The following is an 18,788-nucleotide window of genomic DNA, read 5'->3' as shown; positions in this document are numbered from 1 at the left end:
TGTTGCTGCTGGCTTGCTGTGTTTTGTATGGATGCCTGACGGCAGGATGGAGAATGGAGCATTAGACAAGCAGCTTGTGCTCTCTCCCTTGGTTTCCCCAGTTGATATAATGGGCATAATATTTCCATTCCTATCTGCAGGGCTGTCTTGAGACTTCACTAGTGAACATTTGAAAAGCACTATATCTACACTAAGTATAACTACTATCAGTTTCTAAAAAGTACAACTGTTTGTGCTTACCCTTTATTCCATTCTCCTAGATATTCAAACTGTGTGATCTACATTATTTGGAATTCTGAGTCTCAAATAAGCATTCAAAATAAACCTTTGTTTCCCTTTGCTTTCTTTCCCTTCCCAAAATATATTCCTTTTAACTTTAAATTTGGGGTTAAGAGTCTTAAGAACTAAATACTGGGCATTGGAAAACAATTAAATTGCTGTCGGGTCCTTGCTGCCTCCTGGTGGAGAACTAAGGATCACTTCACTGAGGCTGTCTTTGGGATGAATTAAGTCAAAACCACTGAGGTTGTGAAAACATTTTGGGACTAACATTTAAAAAATGTGTATTTTGGAACATAGATCCCATTGGAACACAATGAAATGATCTTGAAAATGAAGCCTTGGGTTGTTTACTTGCATTAATGACCATTACGTGTTCGTGTTTTCTTCTGTCCAAGCTGGAGCCTGAAACAAGACTTATGCCTTTCACAACAGCTTCTGTTGTTTTTCCAAAAGAGGATAAAGACACTTCCTCATCTTACTGTCAAAGGCAGCAGAACATTATCTAAAAGGGAGGCAACTGCCCAAATCATGTGTCTTAACTGAAATATGTTTGCAAATGATACTGAGCAAATTTCCAGTGTTTAGAAATGGTTTACAAGAGGGTGTTTGCTTTTCCTTGCCTTTCACAGATGTTCCTTTACAAAACCTGAACCTTCCCCAGAACAGTTTGGTTGCTTGTTGGAAGGTTTGAGATGGAAGAGCAGTGCCTGGGCATATATTAATTATTCCAGCAGTAGGCCTCCTCCTAGGAAGTCATTACCACACTCAGCAGATCTGTCCCTGTCCTCTCTACAGGTGCACAAGCAATGACCTTTGCTTTGAGGGTGACAGAGCACTGGAACAGGCTGCCCAGAGACACTGTGGAATCTCCTTCTCTGTAGATATACAAAACTTGCCTGGAGGTGATGTTGTACAACCTGCTCTAGGTGAATCTGCTTTAGCAGTAGGGTTGGGCTAGATAAACTCTGGAGGTCCCTTCCAACCCCAACCATTGGTTGATTCTGTGATCCATAAGTATTTCGGAAGCTGAATGCTCCACAGGGGTTTCTCTGGACCTTCCTGGCTTCTGTTGGTGTTCAAAGTCCCTTGGATATCTGAGCAGCAATACAGACCACGTCTGAGAGACAGAGTGGGGTTTGGGCTGCAGAGTCTGGATTTAAGGTGGTTTCCACGATATGTCCACATTGTGCTGCTAGTGTAGGGTGTGAATGCATCCTGTGGGGCAGGGAGCCCAGCCCCATGGAAACTCACTGCACATTGTTGGATGAACAACCCGTTAGAGTCTGTCCAGCTCTCGGATGAGAATCTGGTTTCAGGCAACTCACTGCTGGTGGGAGGCTCTGGGGCTGGTGTATGGACTGGTGAAGAAGTCCATGCCCCCTGCTTGTGCTTGCTTGTGGTCTTTGGAGTGAGATCATGGAGCAGCTATATGGTGGAGGCTGCTGATATCCAGGCATGATTTCATCTCTGACTCACTTTAATTCCTAGAAACAGATTAGAAAGTGAGCAAAATGTTTATGGTCTGTGCTCTGATCTGCCAGATTTCCAGTGGTGTAACACAGGCTGAGAGCAACTGGGGTTTTACTAATGTGGTTTTCTCTTTCTTTGATATATGTAGGTTTTGTGTGTGAACTGGTCAAACCTCAAGCTGCCCTGGGTGGATCTGGACTGGCTGATTGATATCTCCTGTCAGATAACTGAGCTTGATCTCTCTGCCAACTGCCTGGTCTCCCTTCCCTCCGTCATCCCATGGGGCCTGATAAACCTCAGGAAGCTCAGCCTGGCTGACAACCAGCTCACGGAGTTACCCAGTGTCCAGTCATCCGATGAAATTATATGTACAAGGTGCGTGTGCTCAATGCCTACAGAAAACTGAACCTGTGCAGAGAGTAGGTGCAAATGAATGAGTGTGCTTGTGTGACTCTGTGTGAGTGAAGGGCATATGCAGGAGCTTCTTGGTTTATTTTCTGTCTGCTGCAAGGTTTAACTGAAGATTTGTCCTTCTCAGTGTCTCCAAGTTAGGTGTCAAGACAGTTATAGGGAGGTTTACTCCTGTACTGCCTCACGTTGCTTCTGCTTTTCTCCAGTTCTGGTGAGCCCCACTCCTCTAAGTCTAAGCCCTGACCTGACTCAGATTGGCATTTGCTGGCTGGTATCAATTATCTGACCTGCCGTTTACCACTTCTGTCTGCTCCCTGGAAGGGTTAATTTTCTGAATAGTGTTTTTTGCTTTGCCTTGTGAGAGTACATTCCAGCTGCTTTCATTCAGAGCTAAATCTGTCCTGGTAAAATACATGTCTATGGCAACAGGAGTCTTTGCAAGCATTTTACTGATGCCTGACTGAGTATCTTCTGTATTCACAGGTTACTTGAGGTCGATGTATCCAGCAACAGGCTCTCTACTCTCCCTTCTGGATTCCTACATCTTAAAAACCTTAGAAAACTCATCGCTTCCAAAAACTATATGGAGAAGTTATTTGACGAGGAAAACAGTATGTACAGTCCAGTGTTATGCTTACATTTCAAGGCCAGGTCTGTAAGGGAAAACCCCAAACTGTTATAATAATGATTTAAAGACAGTATTAGCTAGGGATGTTTAGCGTCTCTTGGTCCTTTGTCCAAAGTACATAAAAAGGCCTGGTTGTGTTTTGGCACTCATGAAATCCTTTTGCTCTTATCTAGCAAGTACGCAGCATCTTGCTGGATCAGGCTGCTGTCAAGCTTACACCAAGTCCACAATGTTTTGTGTTTTCTAGCAACTAATTGGATTGGGTTAAGGAAGCTGCAGGAGTTTGACGTCTCTGACAACAGGTTGGTGGAACTTCCAACGGTTTTTCTATACTGCTTCAAGTCCCTAAACATACTGAATGTTTCCAGAAATCAGCTGAAAGTGTTTCCAGATCCCTGGGCCTGCCCCTTGGTAAGTGAAACAGCTCTGACAGAATCAGAAGCTGAAAAAGCTGTTGAAATAATGCAAAAACTATACTGTGATGCATAAAAAGCTATCAGATGTCTTAGGCTAAAAAGCTGCTCTGTTTCTGTAGGAGTGCCCCTGTCTGATTCAGTTTATGGGGCTCAGGTCAAGTCTTTCTGAGGTTCTACTGTGTTCTCACCACGTTGATGACATTGGTGGAAAACTTCTATAAACATGTCTTATATGGATGTATTAATTTTCCTTACAGTTCATATGAGCAGAATTATTGTTAGGCTCATTTTGTGGAACACTCAGCCTTCACTCAAAGTTAACTGCCCAAACCCATGGCTGACTAGGGCATCTATATCCACCCATCTCTGTGACTTTACTCCTTATTACTACAGGGATAGCAGGAGAACAGTGTACTTTGCTGAAGTGTTTGTGGTTGAAAAGCAAATGGGGATAACATTCAAACTAACTTTCAAAATACTTTTTGCCCACCAAAGAGTTTGTCTATGGAGTGAATCTCCTCAGCAAATCCTATGGGCCTGCATGCACAATAATTTATCTACATCAAAATATCTAAAGAGATCACCTAGAATGAATGTATGAATGCCTTAAACATGTGCCACCTGATCTACCTCATTATTTAAAGAGATTATTACTACTCTGTAAGTTTTCTTTTCTTTTATGTTTTCCAGAAATGTTGTAAAGCATCTAGAAACTCCCTGGAATTCCTACCTGATGCATTGACTGTTTTCTGGAAAAATCACCTCAGAGAAGTGGATTTTTCTGAGAACTCACTAAAAGAAGTTCCACCAGGACTCTTCCAGCTTGAAGTAAGTGTCATTTCTTCCTACTTCATAGTACTTAATATCTACTCAGACCTTGAAGTCATAGCAGTGGCTGCCAGGTTAAGGTAGGAGACTACCTGCTATGTTGAGTTGGTGAAGACAGCAATTGCACAGAGTCTCTGAGCAGCCCGTAACCTCCTGAATGACCACATTCAAACCCTTGTCCAGTGTGATATGGTACCCAGCTTTTGACACAGGTCTTCTGAGAACTCTGTGTATGTCTGTGGTTTTCAGATTTCGGAGCACAGTTTGGAAGACAGCTACTGCATTGTAGCTGCAAGCTCCAACTATTGATACATAGATGTACTCAAGTGTGCTCACAAATAGTTGTGTTTTTATTTAATCCGGCACACCAGTGTTGTGTAAATAAAGATTAGTCTTTCTATGCTGAAAATAGGATGTTTGAATGCCCTAGATGATGCTAGTTGGCATCTCTGAGCTTGTAGGTTAAATAATTCTTGCCAGTGGACATCAGAGATCCATAGTTTTACTTCAGAATTCTTCAGAACTTGTGGCTTCACATGGTTCCAACATGAAACCAAACAGAACTTGGGGGTTTCTTCCAAGCTTCCCTTCCAGATTGTGAAACTCGGTGCCATGGAGATAGAAACAGAGGTAAATCTTTGTGCAGAAGTTTCGTGATTTTCACGGCTAGCCTCTGTGGGAAGGATGCAAAAGTGATGGTTCATATCCATGTGCAGATCTCTGCTGCAAAGGTACCTCATGCTTCTGCCTGGAAGAAGAGGCTGAGGGTCGTTTGCTCCACAGTTCCTTTTAGTGATCCCTGCAGATTTGGCTTTGTTTTCTGGTAACCATTTGTTTTCAGTTGGCATTTCTTATGAAATAGAATGAATCCTATGCACTACTGTCTCCAAAGCTTGTTTTTATCTGAATGCATTAAAAATAAGCCTAGTGGGTAGGAGCTACCATGACAGATATTAAGCACTAGATGGTGCTTCAAGGGCACATTTCTTTGGGTGCCGCTGCTCAGAGGCTGCAGAGGGATGTGAAGGCCACCAGTACAGGGCATCAGAGAAGACCTCAGTGCAATCTCTGCTGATGGTCTCTCTTCTTGAAGCTTTGGCTGTCTTAAATAGTGCCATCCTTTTCCTGAAAGGCAGCAAAAATGGAGAAGTTAAAGATGAGAGAGAAGAGGCAATTACAAACCAAGGACTGGTGATCTCCAGAATTACAGTCATGAAAAGCCCCAGCCAGTTGAAAGTCACTGATTTTCCCCCTATGGAGCAGGCACATAAGCGTTACATGTAATCTCACCAGGCCCTCAGCTCTCCTGGAGCATGGCCTTTGTCAGCGTTTGTGGGGGACATGTAGCATGGACACAGTTGACTGCAAATGAAGCACACTAGCTAGACCACACAGAACAAAGTTGGTGCTAATTCTGGAATGTGTAGCCTCCCTTTTCTCCTGCCCTCTGCTCAGGGATATTTCAGAGAAGACTGAAGCATTGTCATTGAACAGCCCCATGCTGATATTGGAGAGAGCTTGACACCAGGTGCTAAGGGAGGACTGGGTCTTCCTTCCAATGCGAGGCTCGAGCCAGTGGAAGACTAATGATGCTAAAAGCATTGGCTGTCAAGACTCAAGTGGCAGGGAGGGTTTTATAGCTCGCCCGGTTTTCCAACCCTTTCCTCTAGTGGTTCACCCTCTGCATCTGCAGTTTGACATTTTGCTCTGCCTTCCCACCAAGGCCCAGTGCTGCCCCTCTCTTATCACTAGAGGGAGCGTTTCGCATGGTAATGGCCATTCCAGCAACGGCTGGTTGACCATGGCTGTTGTCACATGGATACCTCATCTTTTTCCAATCTGAGAAAAGGAGAGGAAGGCCAACAGACTGGCTTAGTGAGACATTGTTAATCCTGCTTGATGAAAAGGGGCATAAACCTTTTATATTATGTAGAGCACATAAAACATTTAACACACTCGAAGCTGAAGTCTCTGCTGGTAAAACATGATTTCCATGGGGTATAATTCATTAATATGGCTGTACTTGTGGCACAAGATAATTCCGCTGATGTTCTGTTTATCTCAGTTTTCACAGGGGGGGACTTGCAGAATGAACCTGGTTGGAAACTCTAGAAGACTGTTTTTCAGTGGAAAACTGGATTTTCAAACAAATGAAAATGATCATTTAAGCCTAGATGTTATTTTCAAGGGCAAATGGAAGAGCATAAACTTTAAAAAGCTGAATGGGAACTGCATTTTTTTCTTTTATCTTTCAGTTAAATTTAAAGGAGAGCTTGTGATTAACCTTATTCATGGTATTTGCAGCTGAGTCCTATCTGTATGGTGTGAACTGTGTGGTGTTCATCAGCTTCACTTCTCGTTTTTAAAATCTCTCTCTGGTGTGAAGAAAACAAGAAGTAGATGGGAAACTTGCCTAAACTGAGCAATCTGGTCTAGTAGAAGGTGTCCCTACCTGTGACAGGGAGTTGGAACTAGATGAGCGTTAAGGTCCTTTACAACTCAAACCATTCTAGGGTTCTGTGAAATATTGCAAAGTTAATATAAATCCTTTCCATTTTAATAGACATGTAATAACAAAGCAATTACAAATTTTCCTTGTGTGAACTAGTTCACATTTTGCACGGTGATTTTATGCACGCACAACGGGTGTAAGCCCGCTCTGACACTTAGGTACACACATATATAATACTTTTCATTCATATGTGGCATACTGTGTAGGTAAATCACACTGTTCTTTTCCATTTGGAAAGGTTTCCTCACTAAAAGTCAAATGTCCTCTTAAGATGGGTTATTTCCAAGTGCATCTGTCAGCAAGTAGACTAATAATCTCCCCGAACTAATGGTGTTGCTTCATGCAGAAAATATACTTGCTGGAGACAAGAAGGAAATGTTTGCATGCTAGGCAGCACGGACAGGATGTTCTGATGAATAAAATGTACTTTTCTTCATGTTTCTGTTATTTAAGAGCCATGTTAAAAAACCTCTTTCTTTGCGTTTGATGGCCTCTGACTTCTGACTCTAGGCTATTCCTCTTTTAGGCTTTGGTGTCCCTGAAGCTGCTGGGAAATCAGTTAGTTACATTGCCTTCACAAGATAAGTGGAATTGCAAACAACTTAAATCACTGGATCTTTCAAAAAACCAACTTGGGAAGTAAGTGTTTCTTTCAAATTTTGTCTGAGAAAACAAAAGCTGGAGAAATAATAGCAAACCCAATCTCTGGTGTAATACAAAGGATGTCAGTAGTGAATTAATTACCTGCAGAGAAGGCATTGATATCCACATACCATGTCTCTAAGTATATTGTGTGTCTGTGACAGTGATGAATTATCCTTTACTGATTCTTTAGGCATTTAGCACACTATATCATTTATTAAGTGGCTAGATTACTGATAATGGCAGTTCAATTTCAGAGCATGTAGAAATGTCTTTAGCCCAGGGTGTCAATCAGCACTACAAATACCAGTTTGTGGGAGCACATCTTAACCATAAACCATCTGCTGGACTGCAGTTTGTAATGTGGGAGTATTGTTTTGGAGAAAATGAAAGATCTTTGGTTTTGAAATGGAAGTGTAACCAGCTGCAAGTTCATAGAGATGATTTCCAACCAAAACAATTCTATCATTCTGTGATTCTAAGACTGATGTTAATAAGGTCATCCAATAAAAGAGTGATAGTGTTCTTCTATTTAGAAATTACAATAGGGATGTTTATCATAGAGTTAAAGGTCCCTTATCTTCTCCAGAACTGCATTGAATTGTGTCATACTTATATCTTCTCATTTGGGTGCCTGTCCAGCAAATGTTCTGGAGTCCTTATGAATTGCTGTGTCAGTTGCAAAAGACAAATTACTGTGTTTTTGAATGTCTTGGTGCATTTCCAAAGTCGTGTTCTTGGGTCACCTTGTCAGAGACTCTCTGGTGAGAGCAGGGAATGGCAGCGGGTCGGTTCTCCAGCGCTTCTCGTGAAGCTTGTTCAGTTTGCTGTTTGACAGCCTACTTAACCTTGACACCCATAAAGCTGGGGGTCAAGTGCTCTCGCCCTGGGAGCTGAAAGCACTGCCTTGCAGAGCTCTGTTAATTTGCCAGAAGAAAACCATTGGGCCTGGACAAGTGTTGGTGGAGTCCAGCCCTGTGATTGCACAGCAGGTTTCAATCCCATCTCTCAAAAGCAGACGGGAACCTGTAAGAGCTGTGCTGTGAATCCCACAGCCTTGAGTAGGGTCAAACTGCACTGCATGGTGTCCTGGGCATGGAGCTCCAGCCCAGTTCTCAACATGTCACCATTTTGTTTGGCCTGCAGGAGCGACGAGGGGTTTAAAACGAAGCGGATTCCCTTTTTCAACACAAAGAACAGGGTGCGTGGTGGCCCAGAGGCAGGTAAGGCACATGGGGAAGCGAGTGCTGAGAATGCCAGGCAAGCTGTGAAGGAACAGGAATCTGTGGAGCTTGGCTGGAGGGAAATCAGTGTAAATTCATCTGTGATTTCAAGTGCAACAGCTTTTAAACTGAGAGGAAATGTTTAGATTAAATGTTTCAAAAGAAATGGTGCAGCTGGTTGTTACCATCGATATAGAAAGATGAAGAATGAGTGAAACCTGTTTCTTTTACTGAGCTTTTATTCTTTTCATGAAGGTTATTCTTTTTAGGCAGGGTACTGACTAGTGTGTTGAAAGGAAATTAACCCATAATTAGCGTTATTACTCTTAGGATTGTTCCTGCTGCTGAATTTGTAAATTGCATGTTTTCCCCGTGTCTGTGATTTGCACCCCTGGTGTGGGGCAGAGCAGAAGAGATGTTCTGGATTCGTGCACATGAAATCCCAGAGAGAACAAAGGAATATCTGAAGATATTTTCACTGCTTCCTGCTCTCTGTGGGCTTCATCTGCATTTTTGTTTGTTTGTTTTATTTTAAAGCCCTTTGAGAGCTTTCTCATTCTCAGCTGCCTTGAAGAATGACTTGCTCTAAAGCATTCTTTGCAAACCGTAGAGTGGAACAGAGCTGGCGTCTTCATGACGCACATCTGAGCAGCACTCAGATGCCTGCAGGAGGGAGAGGCTCTCCTGCAGCAAATGCTTTTGTCTGTTCCCTTGAAAATTGTGGTCTAAGGCCAGTGTAAACAGGTAATACTGGTAAATGCACCAAGTACAGCCATAGCTTTAGGTTAGGTCTGGAGGTCTTAACCTCCTGTCTGCTCATCTGGGAGGCAGAGGCTCATTTTTCTGCCCATGAAAGTAGAGGTTGCTGTGCAGCAAGTCCTGTATGTGCACCTTAAGAAGGAGAAAGGATTGATCTGCACTGTTTTGCAAGTAGGAAATGGAAATAGGAATGGTGAAATCCTGAGCATGGGAGAAGTAGAAAAACAGTCTGAACCTTGTGAATCTGACATATCCTCGGAGCTTCTCCGTGAAGTGCTACGACAGCAATTCCCAAAGTGGAGAGAAGGGCAGGAGCAGTGGGCAAAGGCAGATAAAATCAGCTAGAAAAGGGCATTGCTGCTGATGGAAATTTCTGCATGCTGCAAACCCAGCATAACCCTTCTACCTAAATGAGGAGAGAATGGACTCTGCACTAGTACCACTTGAAAATACCCTGGTGCAACTTCAAGCTGCCTGAGGTTGCCTCAGGAGGGCATGGATAGCCACCTGGCTGGTGCCACGGTTGAATAGCCACAGAGACAGAGCAAAGCCAGCTCTTTTTTCCCCTCTCTGTTCCTCTGCCAAGTATAGCTTGGAGAGACTAGAGGATGTGGCCAAGAATTTAAAGAACATCAAGAGAAAACAGAAGCTGAAGTACATCAGCTGCTCACAGAAGTCTCCTGGTGAGATGGGGGGCAGGTTTTCATATGACTTTACCAACAAAGCTGTTTACTTAAGTCTAGGTTATTTAAAGAGAATAATTTATGGATGCTCACTATATTTGATTGATAAATCCCAGAATAACTTCTTGCACAGGCACGTGGGGTTGATGGCGTTTACTCATCCAAAAATATGTTTTCAAGATGGGATTTGCTTTAATTTTTCTGCAGTTCTTTAAAAGAAAATTTGAGCTGAAGCCAGAGAAATCATAAATAACTCATGAATAAATAATTACAATTCATAAACACCTCGAGCTTGCTTCCAATATAGAGCACTCCTTTCTGCCTGGGACTCTTTTGGTGAATAGAGTATTGCCACTATTTTAGGAGCGTACGTGTCCAAGAGGACTAAATCTGTCTGTGCCTAGGTGCATACTGAAAAGGAACAATGAAAAGTTTAAAGTCCAGCGATGAGCCAGAAAGGATGTGAATTGAGTCCATGAATAAGCCTGCTGTTCTCCTAAAATAATCCCAAAGATGATTTTCTTATTTGAAACCTCAAAGGCAGACTGTGACACCCTGCCCACAGCAGACAGTGGGACTGTCACGTACAGAAAACACCCCTGCAGACAGTAGGACTCTATCTTACATCTTTTCTGATCATAGCTCAGGCTTGAAATGCTGTTAATATTAAAAGTGGAGAATTTTCTCCTGAGAAAACCTCTTCCATTTACTTCTTATTTTTTCCTTTTCAGCTAAGTCTAGTTACAGTTCCTCAAGTCTTCCATGTAAGGGAAGATCTTGGTGGAAGTACAACTGTCCTATCCTTGAGGAAGGATGTGTCTCACATCAATAAAAGCATCACTGCTTTCATTGACTGTGGAGGCAGCAAATGGAGGTGGTTGTACTTTCCTAATCAGAGACTCAGAATCTGGTTGTCCCTGTGTGGCCTAGTTTTCCTTGACTTCAGGATGCTGCTTGGCAGATACATGTGACACTCTTAAGACAGCAACACAATTCATGGCAGCTTTTCATGCCACTATCCCAGGAGTAATTTGTGGACTGAAATGATGCTCTTTGGAACCAGCTGCATTTCCCTTTGTTTGAACCTCTCCAGCAGCAGCAACTCAGCCATGCAGCTGTTGCTATTATTGCTTGGGCGGCTCCCAAAATGCTCTGGTTACTGTTCAGATACATGGGAAATCCAAAGTGCCCTGAGACCTTGCAGCCTAAGGCAGAGCAGAGGGGCAAATGGGAACAACATAGATTAGCAGTCTGTAAGCTGCAGTTTGGGTTTTCTTCTCTGTTGTTATTGACTTTGATCCACCATAAATTGCTCCAGGATGTGACATGGGGGCCTGAGCATAAATTCTGACCGGCTTCTGGCTTTTGTCAGGCAACATGGGAAAAAACATGTTGAGAATCAATGGCACCCTTGATGTGCCCTTTCAGTGCCAGCTGTTAGCCTGGAATAGGAGCGGTTCACAGGGTATTACCAGCTATTCAACAGCAAGAAATATAACGCCACTTATCCTCTGATGTATAGTCATCTTGGCAGGCCTAGAATTCCTCCCTCAGCACCCCAGAAGTCCTGGAGACTGTCACCTTCCAACACATGCATCACCATGGCTTTAAAAATTTGAGATGTGGGCATCAGTGTTTGATTGCCATTGAAGGCTGTTTGCTTTTCTGCTGTTGCTTCATGGTGGTTCCTGCCAAGGACCATGACCTCATGTCCTGCTTACAAAGTTAAGGTGAAGGCTCTTGGTTCAGAGCTTTGATGCCTGTTATGTTTTAAAGGTACAATTCGTTTCCTGTCTTGTTCCAGGTCCTTTTCTGGAATTCCCAGCGTTTCTGAGCGATTCTCTGGAAGTCCTTTATCTGAATGACAATCAGCTGGACTCTGTCCCTCAGTCCGTTTGCCTTCTGAAAGGTTTAACAGAACTTTATTTAGGAAAGTAAGTCTGTGTCCTGGAAAAGCTATGCAATATTATTATTGCCATGTTGTTTTAGTGACTAGTCTTTTGTGGAGCCCCACCCCAGGTGTCCAGTGCTTTTGAAGTCAAGAAGCTGGAAATAGTTAGCCCCTTGTTAAAACTGTGCCCATCATTTGCTTTAGATAAGGAGAAGGCTGGGCTTTTGAATTAAGGAAGATGATCTAATGCTTTGAACACAGGCCTGGGAATCTAATGTGTCTGTAGCTCATTCTGGCTTTTTGCTGTCAGCTTCTATAGTGTTAGAGTGACTAACTCATCATTTTTGCCTTTATTTCTTCAACTATCCAGTAAAGATGATCACAGTTGTCTGCCTCAGAGGATAAATTAAGGTTATACATCACTTTTAGGATGGAAATTACTATTAAAGTGCTGAGTAGTCTTATTAAAATGTTAATGGAAGATTTCTGCAAGGAGAGAATAGTGTAATCTGAGAGTCCGTGAGAGCAGCTACTTACACACAAAGCCTGGTTGTTGGTAGATTTATTTGTTTTTGTACAGTAACCCTGGTATCCGAGAGCTTCCTCCAGAGCTTGGGCAGCTGGCTAATCTCTGGCAGCTGGATATCGAGGAACTAAATATCGGCAACGTTCCTGCAGAGATCAGGAAAGAGGGTAAGGCTGATCCTATGTGTTCTTTATTGAACTGAACATATAATGAAAATCACTTCCTTTTAATGCTCCTGACCAGGAACAGATTGTGTGTGCCCAAGCCCTTGTTGTGGGTAACTGGAATTGTGTAGGGAAACCTCCTCTGCATATTTGCAAATTTGATAATCAGTGCTAAGCTCTGGCTATAAGATCAGTTTAAGATGGATCACATGTTAAAATTATTACTTACAAATGCAATATTTCATTTGCAGTATGCATGCCATATAAATTCCATGGCTGGCTTCCTGACTTTATATATTTTAGGGTGTTTAGATGGTCTTTGTAAAGACTGAAGTGTTTAGGATCGGCAGTCTGAGTCGCATTGAAGTGACTTTATTGTAAACTGCTAGGTTTTTGGATCTATTACAATACTGTCTTCTTTTTTGAGTGTTTTAATAAGAAAGTCCTGTGGGAACAAAGTTATTGGGAATTATTCCCTCTCCAGCACACTGTTGAAGCCTAAATCTAATTTTAACTGGAAACATAAAAGTAGAAGGAAAAACTGAGTATTTTCCAATACTAAATTAGTATTTTATGTTTCCTTTCAGCTTCTGAAGCATACGAGCCACAGCATTTGTTTCTTCTTACAGTGCTCCATTGTGGAGCCTCAGAGCAGTGACCTTTTCCTGGGGTCTCTGTCTCAGGTTTGTCCACTAGAGGTTTCTTTGTTTATTCTCTGCGTTGTCTCAGCCCACAGTGAAACTCGGGGAAAATATTAATTCAGCTGATGTGTCTGCAGCAGTAGGTTTTGTGCAGTCCTGTTCTACATATGTACATTTGTAACTGCTAACCACAGATAAAGCCTGTTCACTTCCCCTCCAAAGGCCCTAAAACAGTGCTGGCATACTTACGAGCACAGCTGCGCAAGGCAGAAAAGTGTAAGCTGATGAAGATGATCATCATCGGTCCTCCACGGCAGGGAAAGTCGACGCTGGTTGAGATCCTACAGACAGGAAAAGTCCCTCAGATGATGCACAGCGATGCCACCATACGTACAACAAAATGGGAGCTCCCCAAGCCAGTGGGGCACAAGGCAAAGGTGAAAAACATTCCAAGATCATCCTTAGTGCCGGTGGGATATTTGAGCCTGCAGTGTCCCTTTTGGGCTGAAATTGTCTGTCCTTTTACAGTTTCCTGTCTTGCAAGTGGCATGGTTTTAGGCTCATCACAATTCCTCTGCTTCAGTACCAGAGGACAATTCTGTTTTCCTGAGCACTCAGCTTTGTGTCCCAAAGAAAGCGAGCCTAAACTGTGGCTCTCCCAGCTCGGGTGGTTTTTGGACACTGATTCTGAGAGAATGTTTTAAATCAGCTTCTCTAAAGCAGATTGTCCTTTCATTTGGGGCCAGAAAATGGGACATCACTACCTAAAGATGGAGTCCCTTGATACCAGAACTGTCCAAGATGGGGAAGGTGGGTGGAAGTTAGGATGCCCGACCTCTGGTGTGACCCAGGGACGTCTGAGGCATACCTTAAACACCCAAATCTCAGATGGCTCATTCAGGGAGTGTGTCAACCCATACTGAACTCATTTGGACAGCACTGAATTCATTGAACGGTTTGTAGGTGGCCCTGTCCACTGCCTTTGTAGTAACGCAGGGATTAGAGCATGCAGAATTGGACCTGAGGTCTTGTCAGAGCTGAGGGTGTGCAAACGCATGGCTCTCCTTTGCCGGATGAGAGCCATGACCACCAGACTGTTCTGGAAGGGATAAAGGACCCTGCTGAGTTGAGCTATTCTACAGCAAAGAGTGCCAGGCCAGAGACAGAAAGAAACAGAGGAAGCACAGCCTGACTCTTTAAAGAGAAGACTTTGGTGGGAGAAGGGATTTGTTCATTTTGTGTTGAAGAGCAGTTGAATAAAATAAAAACCTAGACAGCATCAGAGACGTGGAATGGGACCAAGATGCTGAACAGGCTTTGTCCCTACCTCTGTGTCTCTGTCTTTCCATACAGGCACCCACAGCTGAAGGTCTTTTGGATGAACAAAGCAGTCCTTGTGCTAATTAGGGTTTGGTTTAAACAATATGGAAGTTCTTCCAGCTGTTTCTGGAAAACTTCAAACTTAGAACTATGCTAGGACATCAGAGCCCTACTGAGATACTTAGCTCCTTGCTGAAATCTCATAGAGTAACTTGTCATGTGGGATCAGTCAGTACTTGGACCTAGACCAGTAAACAGAGCCTACTTGGTGTTACATGATGCTCTGAGGATGGTGGCCAGAGCAGGGTTTGGTTTTCTCTCGTGTCACAAGCTTCTTGCCTCCCCAGGGACAAGGGATTTAGAAGCCTCCAAGGTGTTTCTTACAGAAGCTGCTGGGAGCCTGAATATCTTTTCAATAGAAAGCCATGCTCCCTCTTAGTGCTGTTGTGGGGTGCATGGAGGAATGGGTGCTGAGATACTTGGAAGAGAGTCAGAGCTAGAGAGACCTCCATTTACACATTCCCCAAAAATCAGTGAGTCTGCTTTACAGTAGCTATAATTCTGGCTCATCTCTGGCGTGTCACACGTCAGAAGCCTCTGAGCAACGTGCAGGAGGTGCTTATGAAAGGCTTGAGAAGTTTCCCATCTCCTGAGCATCTATATTCTCCTTGGCTCAGTTAGGGCTGAGCTCAGTGGAAGTGATTTCAGCAGGGGGTTTCCTGTTCCCCACAGCAATGGCAGATAAGTAGCTTCAACAATCCTGTCGAACGTGGCACAGACAAGGATGAAACAGTTTCTATTCCAGATGCAGTGAAATACAGGGCTCAGAATAAGACCCTTATTTGTACTGGAGAATCTACAGCATTAACTGGAGATTTACCAGCATCAAGGGCACCTCTATCGTTTTAGCAGCAAGTAATTAGTCTTGATTTCCTGTGGGGAAGTGGTAGCTATGCTTAACAATTGCTTGTTGATTTATCTTTCCTGGAGGCACAATTAGGACATTGAAACCCTTCTTGTGTCATACATTATGCAGGCGTAGGTTTATACTTCAGCTATTATCTCCCTGTGATTTACTGCGACCGTTTGATTTGAACACTCCTCTTTGTCTAAGTAGGTTGATTCAGTGGAGTTCAATGTCTGGGATATCGGAGGCCCAGCGAGCATGTCTACAGTCAATCAGTGTTTCTTCACAGACAAAGCATTGTACATAGTGGTATGGAACTTGGCACTGGGGGAAGAAGCTGTGGCAAACTTACAGTTCTGGTTGCTGAACATTGAGGTAAGAAGTCACTGGTGGACTCCGGGGTATCTATTTATCAAGTTGTAGCTCAGCACACAGATACGTGATCTTACAGATTCTTTTTGGTCTGCTTTTAAAAACTCTGCGAGCTCTGAATTTTGCATAGCTTTTGGAATTAATTTTCCATTGCACTGTAGGCGTATTGCTATATTTAATGGTTTAAATTTATCATTTGCTTTGTTCCCCCTCACACACATCAGAGACTGAAACAAAAGCTGATTTATAAACCCTTGCTAAGTAAGGCTGGACATACTTATTTTGGAATTAGTGTTTGACCACACTGTGCTCCATGGGGGGTTTGAAGCATTTTCTTTCTTGTGTGGGGTTAGACACACATTAGTCTTGAGGTTGTATTTTTAACACTTTAGATTCAGGTAAGCTGGAGAGTATCTCCCAGGCAGCTCTCAGCTGAGACTCAGAGCTGCAATGAATTCATTGGTGTTGATTTTTGTAATACCATGTTAATGGGATTTTTTTGTAAATGTTTATTATTTTATATCTGTCTTAACATTACACAAACAAAAATGGGCTCAGGGCTAGTGCCTCTCAAAAAAGAAACATCTCAACATTACAGAATATGAGCATAATGGTCAGCAGCAAACAAAACCCCAAGCTAGGTGACAAAGCTACAATCTGCTGTGGGTGTCAGAAGCTGAAAAGAACACTGGTGAAAGAAAGATCCATCAAGTGCTATTAATTGAGAGAAATCTCAGAAAGATGGTGAGCTGCAGGATACCGGGAGAACACACCAGGGGAAGTCTCTACATGCCTGCCCTGTGCCCATACTCTTCATTAACATCCAGTCAGAATATTTGGCCAAGTGGGCCCTTCGGTCTGACTTTGTACAGCCATCACTCCTGTGCCTGCACAGGGTTCAAGTTTGGTGTCGTTCAAGTTAGGACATCTCAGTGGGCATCGTAAGAGAGAAATGGATTGGCTGCAAATAAGTGTATATTTCTGCATCTGCGTAGTCTTCTGTGGCCAAAGTCATTTGGATCAGCAGGCTGATCCCTGCTTGAGGCTGTGCAATCCCATTGTGTTTGGCAGCACGTTCCTTGAAGTCTGGATACATTCCAGTGCTGCAATAGAATCATGGAAGGGTTGAGAAAAACCGCGAGATCATCTAATCCATTCCTTTGCACTGATTCAGGATTAAGTAGATTGAGACTTTTCTAACAGTTTATCTCACCTCTCCATATACCTCCAGTGAAAAAGTTTGTATAACTTCCCCTGGTACCCATTCCAGAGTGTAACTAGCCTTTCCCAGGGTATCAGATCTTCTGGCTACAGGTTAAGCTAACTTTACCTTTGTCTGGGTGAACAGAGTTGCCATCATTTAGCTGGCTTATAGCACCTTAATACCACATGGCAACTCCCTTTATGTTAAGACCTGATGTAATAAACCCAAAGTGACAGTTTCCTGCTCTGCAGTAGCAGCAGATGATTAAGCCATATTCTGCAGGAGAAATTCTGTAATATCCAGATCACTTGTTGCTGTTGTCAAGCCATCACAACAGGTTGCTTCCATTTTACATATATATATTCCATTTCATTAATGTGTATGACTACCCCCACTTAAATATTCTACTTTTCACATGTCCTCACTGAATTTACCACGACATAACCTGGATGAAATCATTGTCAGTGTTTTCCCTTTGCAGGCCAAAGCTCCAAATTCAGTGGTGTTAGTGGTTGGAACACACCTTGATTTAATTGAAACTAAATTCCGTGTTGAGAGGATAGCAACTCTGAGGGCATATGTCTTGGCTCTCTGCCGGTCTCCCTCTGGATCCAGAGCAACTGGCTTCCCAGATATCACGTTCAAGCACCTGCAGTAAGTACTCGTGCCTTTATGAAGCTCAGTCGCTCTGTTTGATGTCACTTTAAACAATTTTGCAATACTCCATCTCCTTGGCAACGGAGCTGATTTAAAGACATGTCAGCATTGCATGTCATCTATTTTTGACTCGGATAATGTAGTATAATGAGAGAGAAGTTCAGTGTTGCTCAGAGGTCTGATCGTGGGTCTGAGAGCTGGAAGGTCCAAAGTCGTGACCTCAGGCCAGCTTGTTTTACTGCTCCTGCTCCACTTGGGTTTCTCACCATTAAATGGTGATATAGTTTATTAGTCCCAAGGAGAGAAGCTACAGATTGAGTAATTAACACTGCAAAGCTTGAGAGCATGACTGTTACAGGGTGGGTGCTGTGGCATTTATTTAGGGGAGACCTCTTGACGTGAGAACACAGCTCATGTGACAGGGTGAGGAGTGGGTCAACCCCCTGAGCCTTCCAACAGTCCAAACCTGTGTCATTTGAGTTATCAGGGTGTGATAACAGAGGGTGATGCTGCCTGGAAGATCAGTGTCAGGCCATGCAGTCTGACGCCACTCTCTCCCTTCAGCTGACAGAGAGTGCCCTTGGGGAGAGGAGAAAGGAGCAGGTCTGTCAGCCACAGGAGTGCACAGCATGGGGGGAATGTGGATGCAGCAGGCTGGCACCAAGCAGTGTGAAATCACCAATGCCTGGGGCAACGAGCAGGTGGCAGCTGGCAAGTAAAGAAGGGCTCTGCAATGTCCCTAGCGCTTTCCATCTGCTGCCTAGCAAAGTCATCAGGAGACCTCCCACGATCCGTTCTGCAGACGCAGGCTCTGTGTTGGGCATTCCAGCTGGCTCTTTCCTGTTAGGAGGAGTACCAGGGACCCAGTGTGAGGCACAGAGACTCACAGTGAGAAAGAGAAAGCTTTGTGCTTCAGTCTCCTCAAGCCTCTTTTCCCATCACCACAGAACGTCCTAACATGATCTCAATCATTCTTTCTCGAGGAGACTTTCTTTCACCCCGCCACATATCCTACACGTTCCCCTTCACCTTCCTTTTCCTCTGCATTTCCTTCCAGTTGGAGTTGTGCCTGATTTCATACTTCCTCTCCGCCATGCTTCCTCTTTATACCCCATCATCCACTGAGATGGGGCTCCTCTGAGCAGCACTCCAGGCAGCCGAAGGAGTGTGAGTGTGTTGTGAAATCCTTATGTGGGTGAGCCCAGAGTGCTTTTATCAGTGCTGGTCCTCCAGCAGCCCAGTGATCCCAGTG

At 43.5% G+C, this 18,788-nt stretch overlaps 1 protein-coding gene across 1 annotated transcript in view; it reads left to right on the top strand.

Annotated features, from left to right (window-relative positions):
* The window catches only part of LRRK1 (leucine rich repeat kinase 1), a 78,699-nt gene that overhangs the window by 31,454 nt on the left and 28,457 nt on the right, over positions 1 to 18,788 (top strand). The window contains exons 7-17 of the mRNA XM_030498293.1: positions 1,901 to 2,127; positions 2,647 to 2,774; positions 3,039 to 3,202; positions 3,898 to 4,035; positions 7,074 to 7,186; positions 8,336 to 8,412; positions 11,659 to 11,788; positions 12,326 to 12,438; positions 13,299 to 13,513; positions 15,514 to 15,678; positions 17,361 to 17,533. Of these exons, the coding sequence (XP_030354153.1) occupies positions 1,901 to 2,127; positions 2,647 to 2,774; positions 3,039 to 3,202; positions 3,898 to 4,035; positions 7,074 to 7,186; positions 8,336 to 8,412; positions 11,659 to 11,788; positions 12,326 to 12,438; positions 13,299 to 13,513; positions 15,514 to 15,678; positions 17,361 to 17,533 (1,643 nt within the window). The remainder of the gene's footprint in view (positions 1 to 1,900; positions 2,128 to 2,646; positions 2,775 to 3,038; positions 3,203 to 3,897; positions 4,036 to 7,073; positions 7,187 to 8,335; positions 8,413 to 11,658; positions 11,789 to 12,325; positions 12,439 to 13,298; positions 13,514 to 15,513; positions 15,679 to 17,360; positions 17,534 to 18,788) is intronic.

Source organism: Strigops habroptila, chromosome 9 (genome assembly GCF_004027225.2).
Source record: "Strigops habroptila isolate Jane chromosome 9, bStrHab1.2.pri, whole genome shotgun sequence".
Classification (NCBI taxonomy): domain Eukaryota; kingdom Metazoa; phylum Chordata; class Aves; order Psittaciformes; family Psittacidae; genus Strigops; species Strigops habroptila.
Note: the sequence above shows the minus strand (reverse complement) of the source record. Positions and strands in the feature narration are given on the sequence as shown.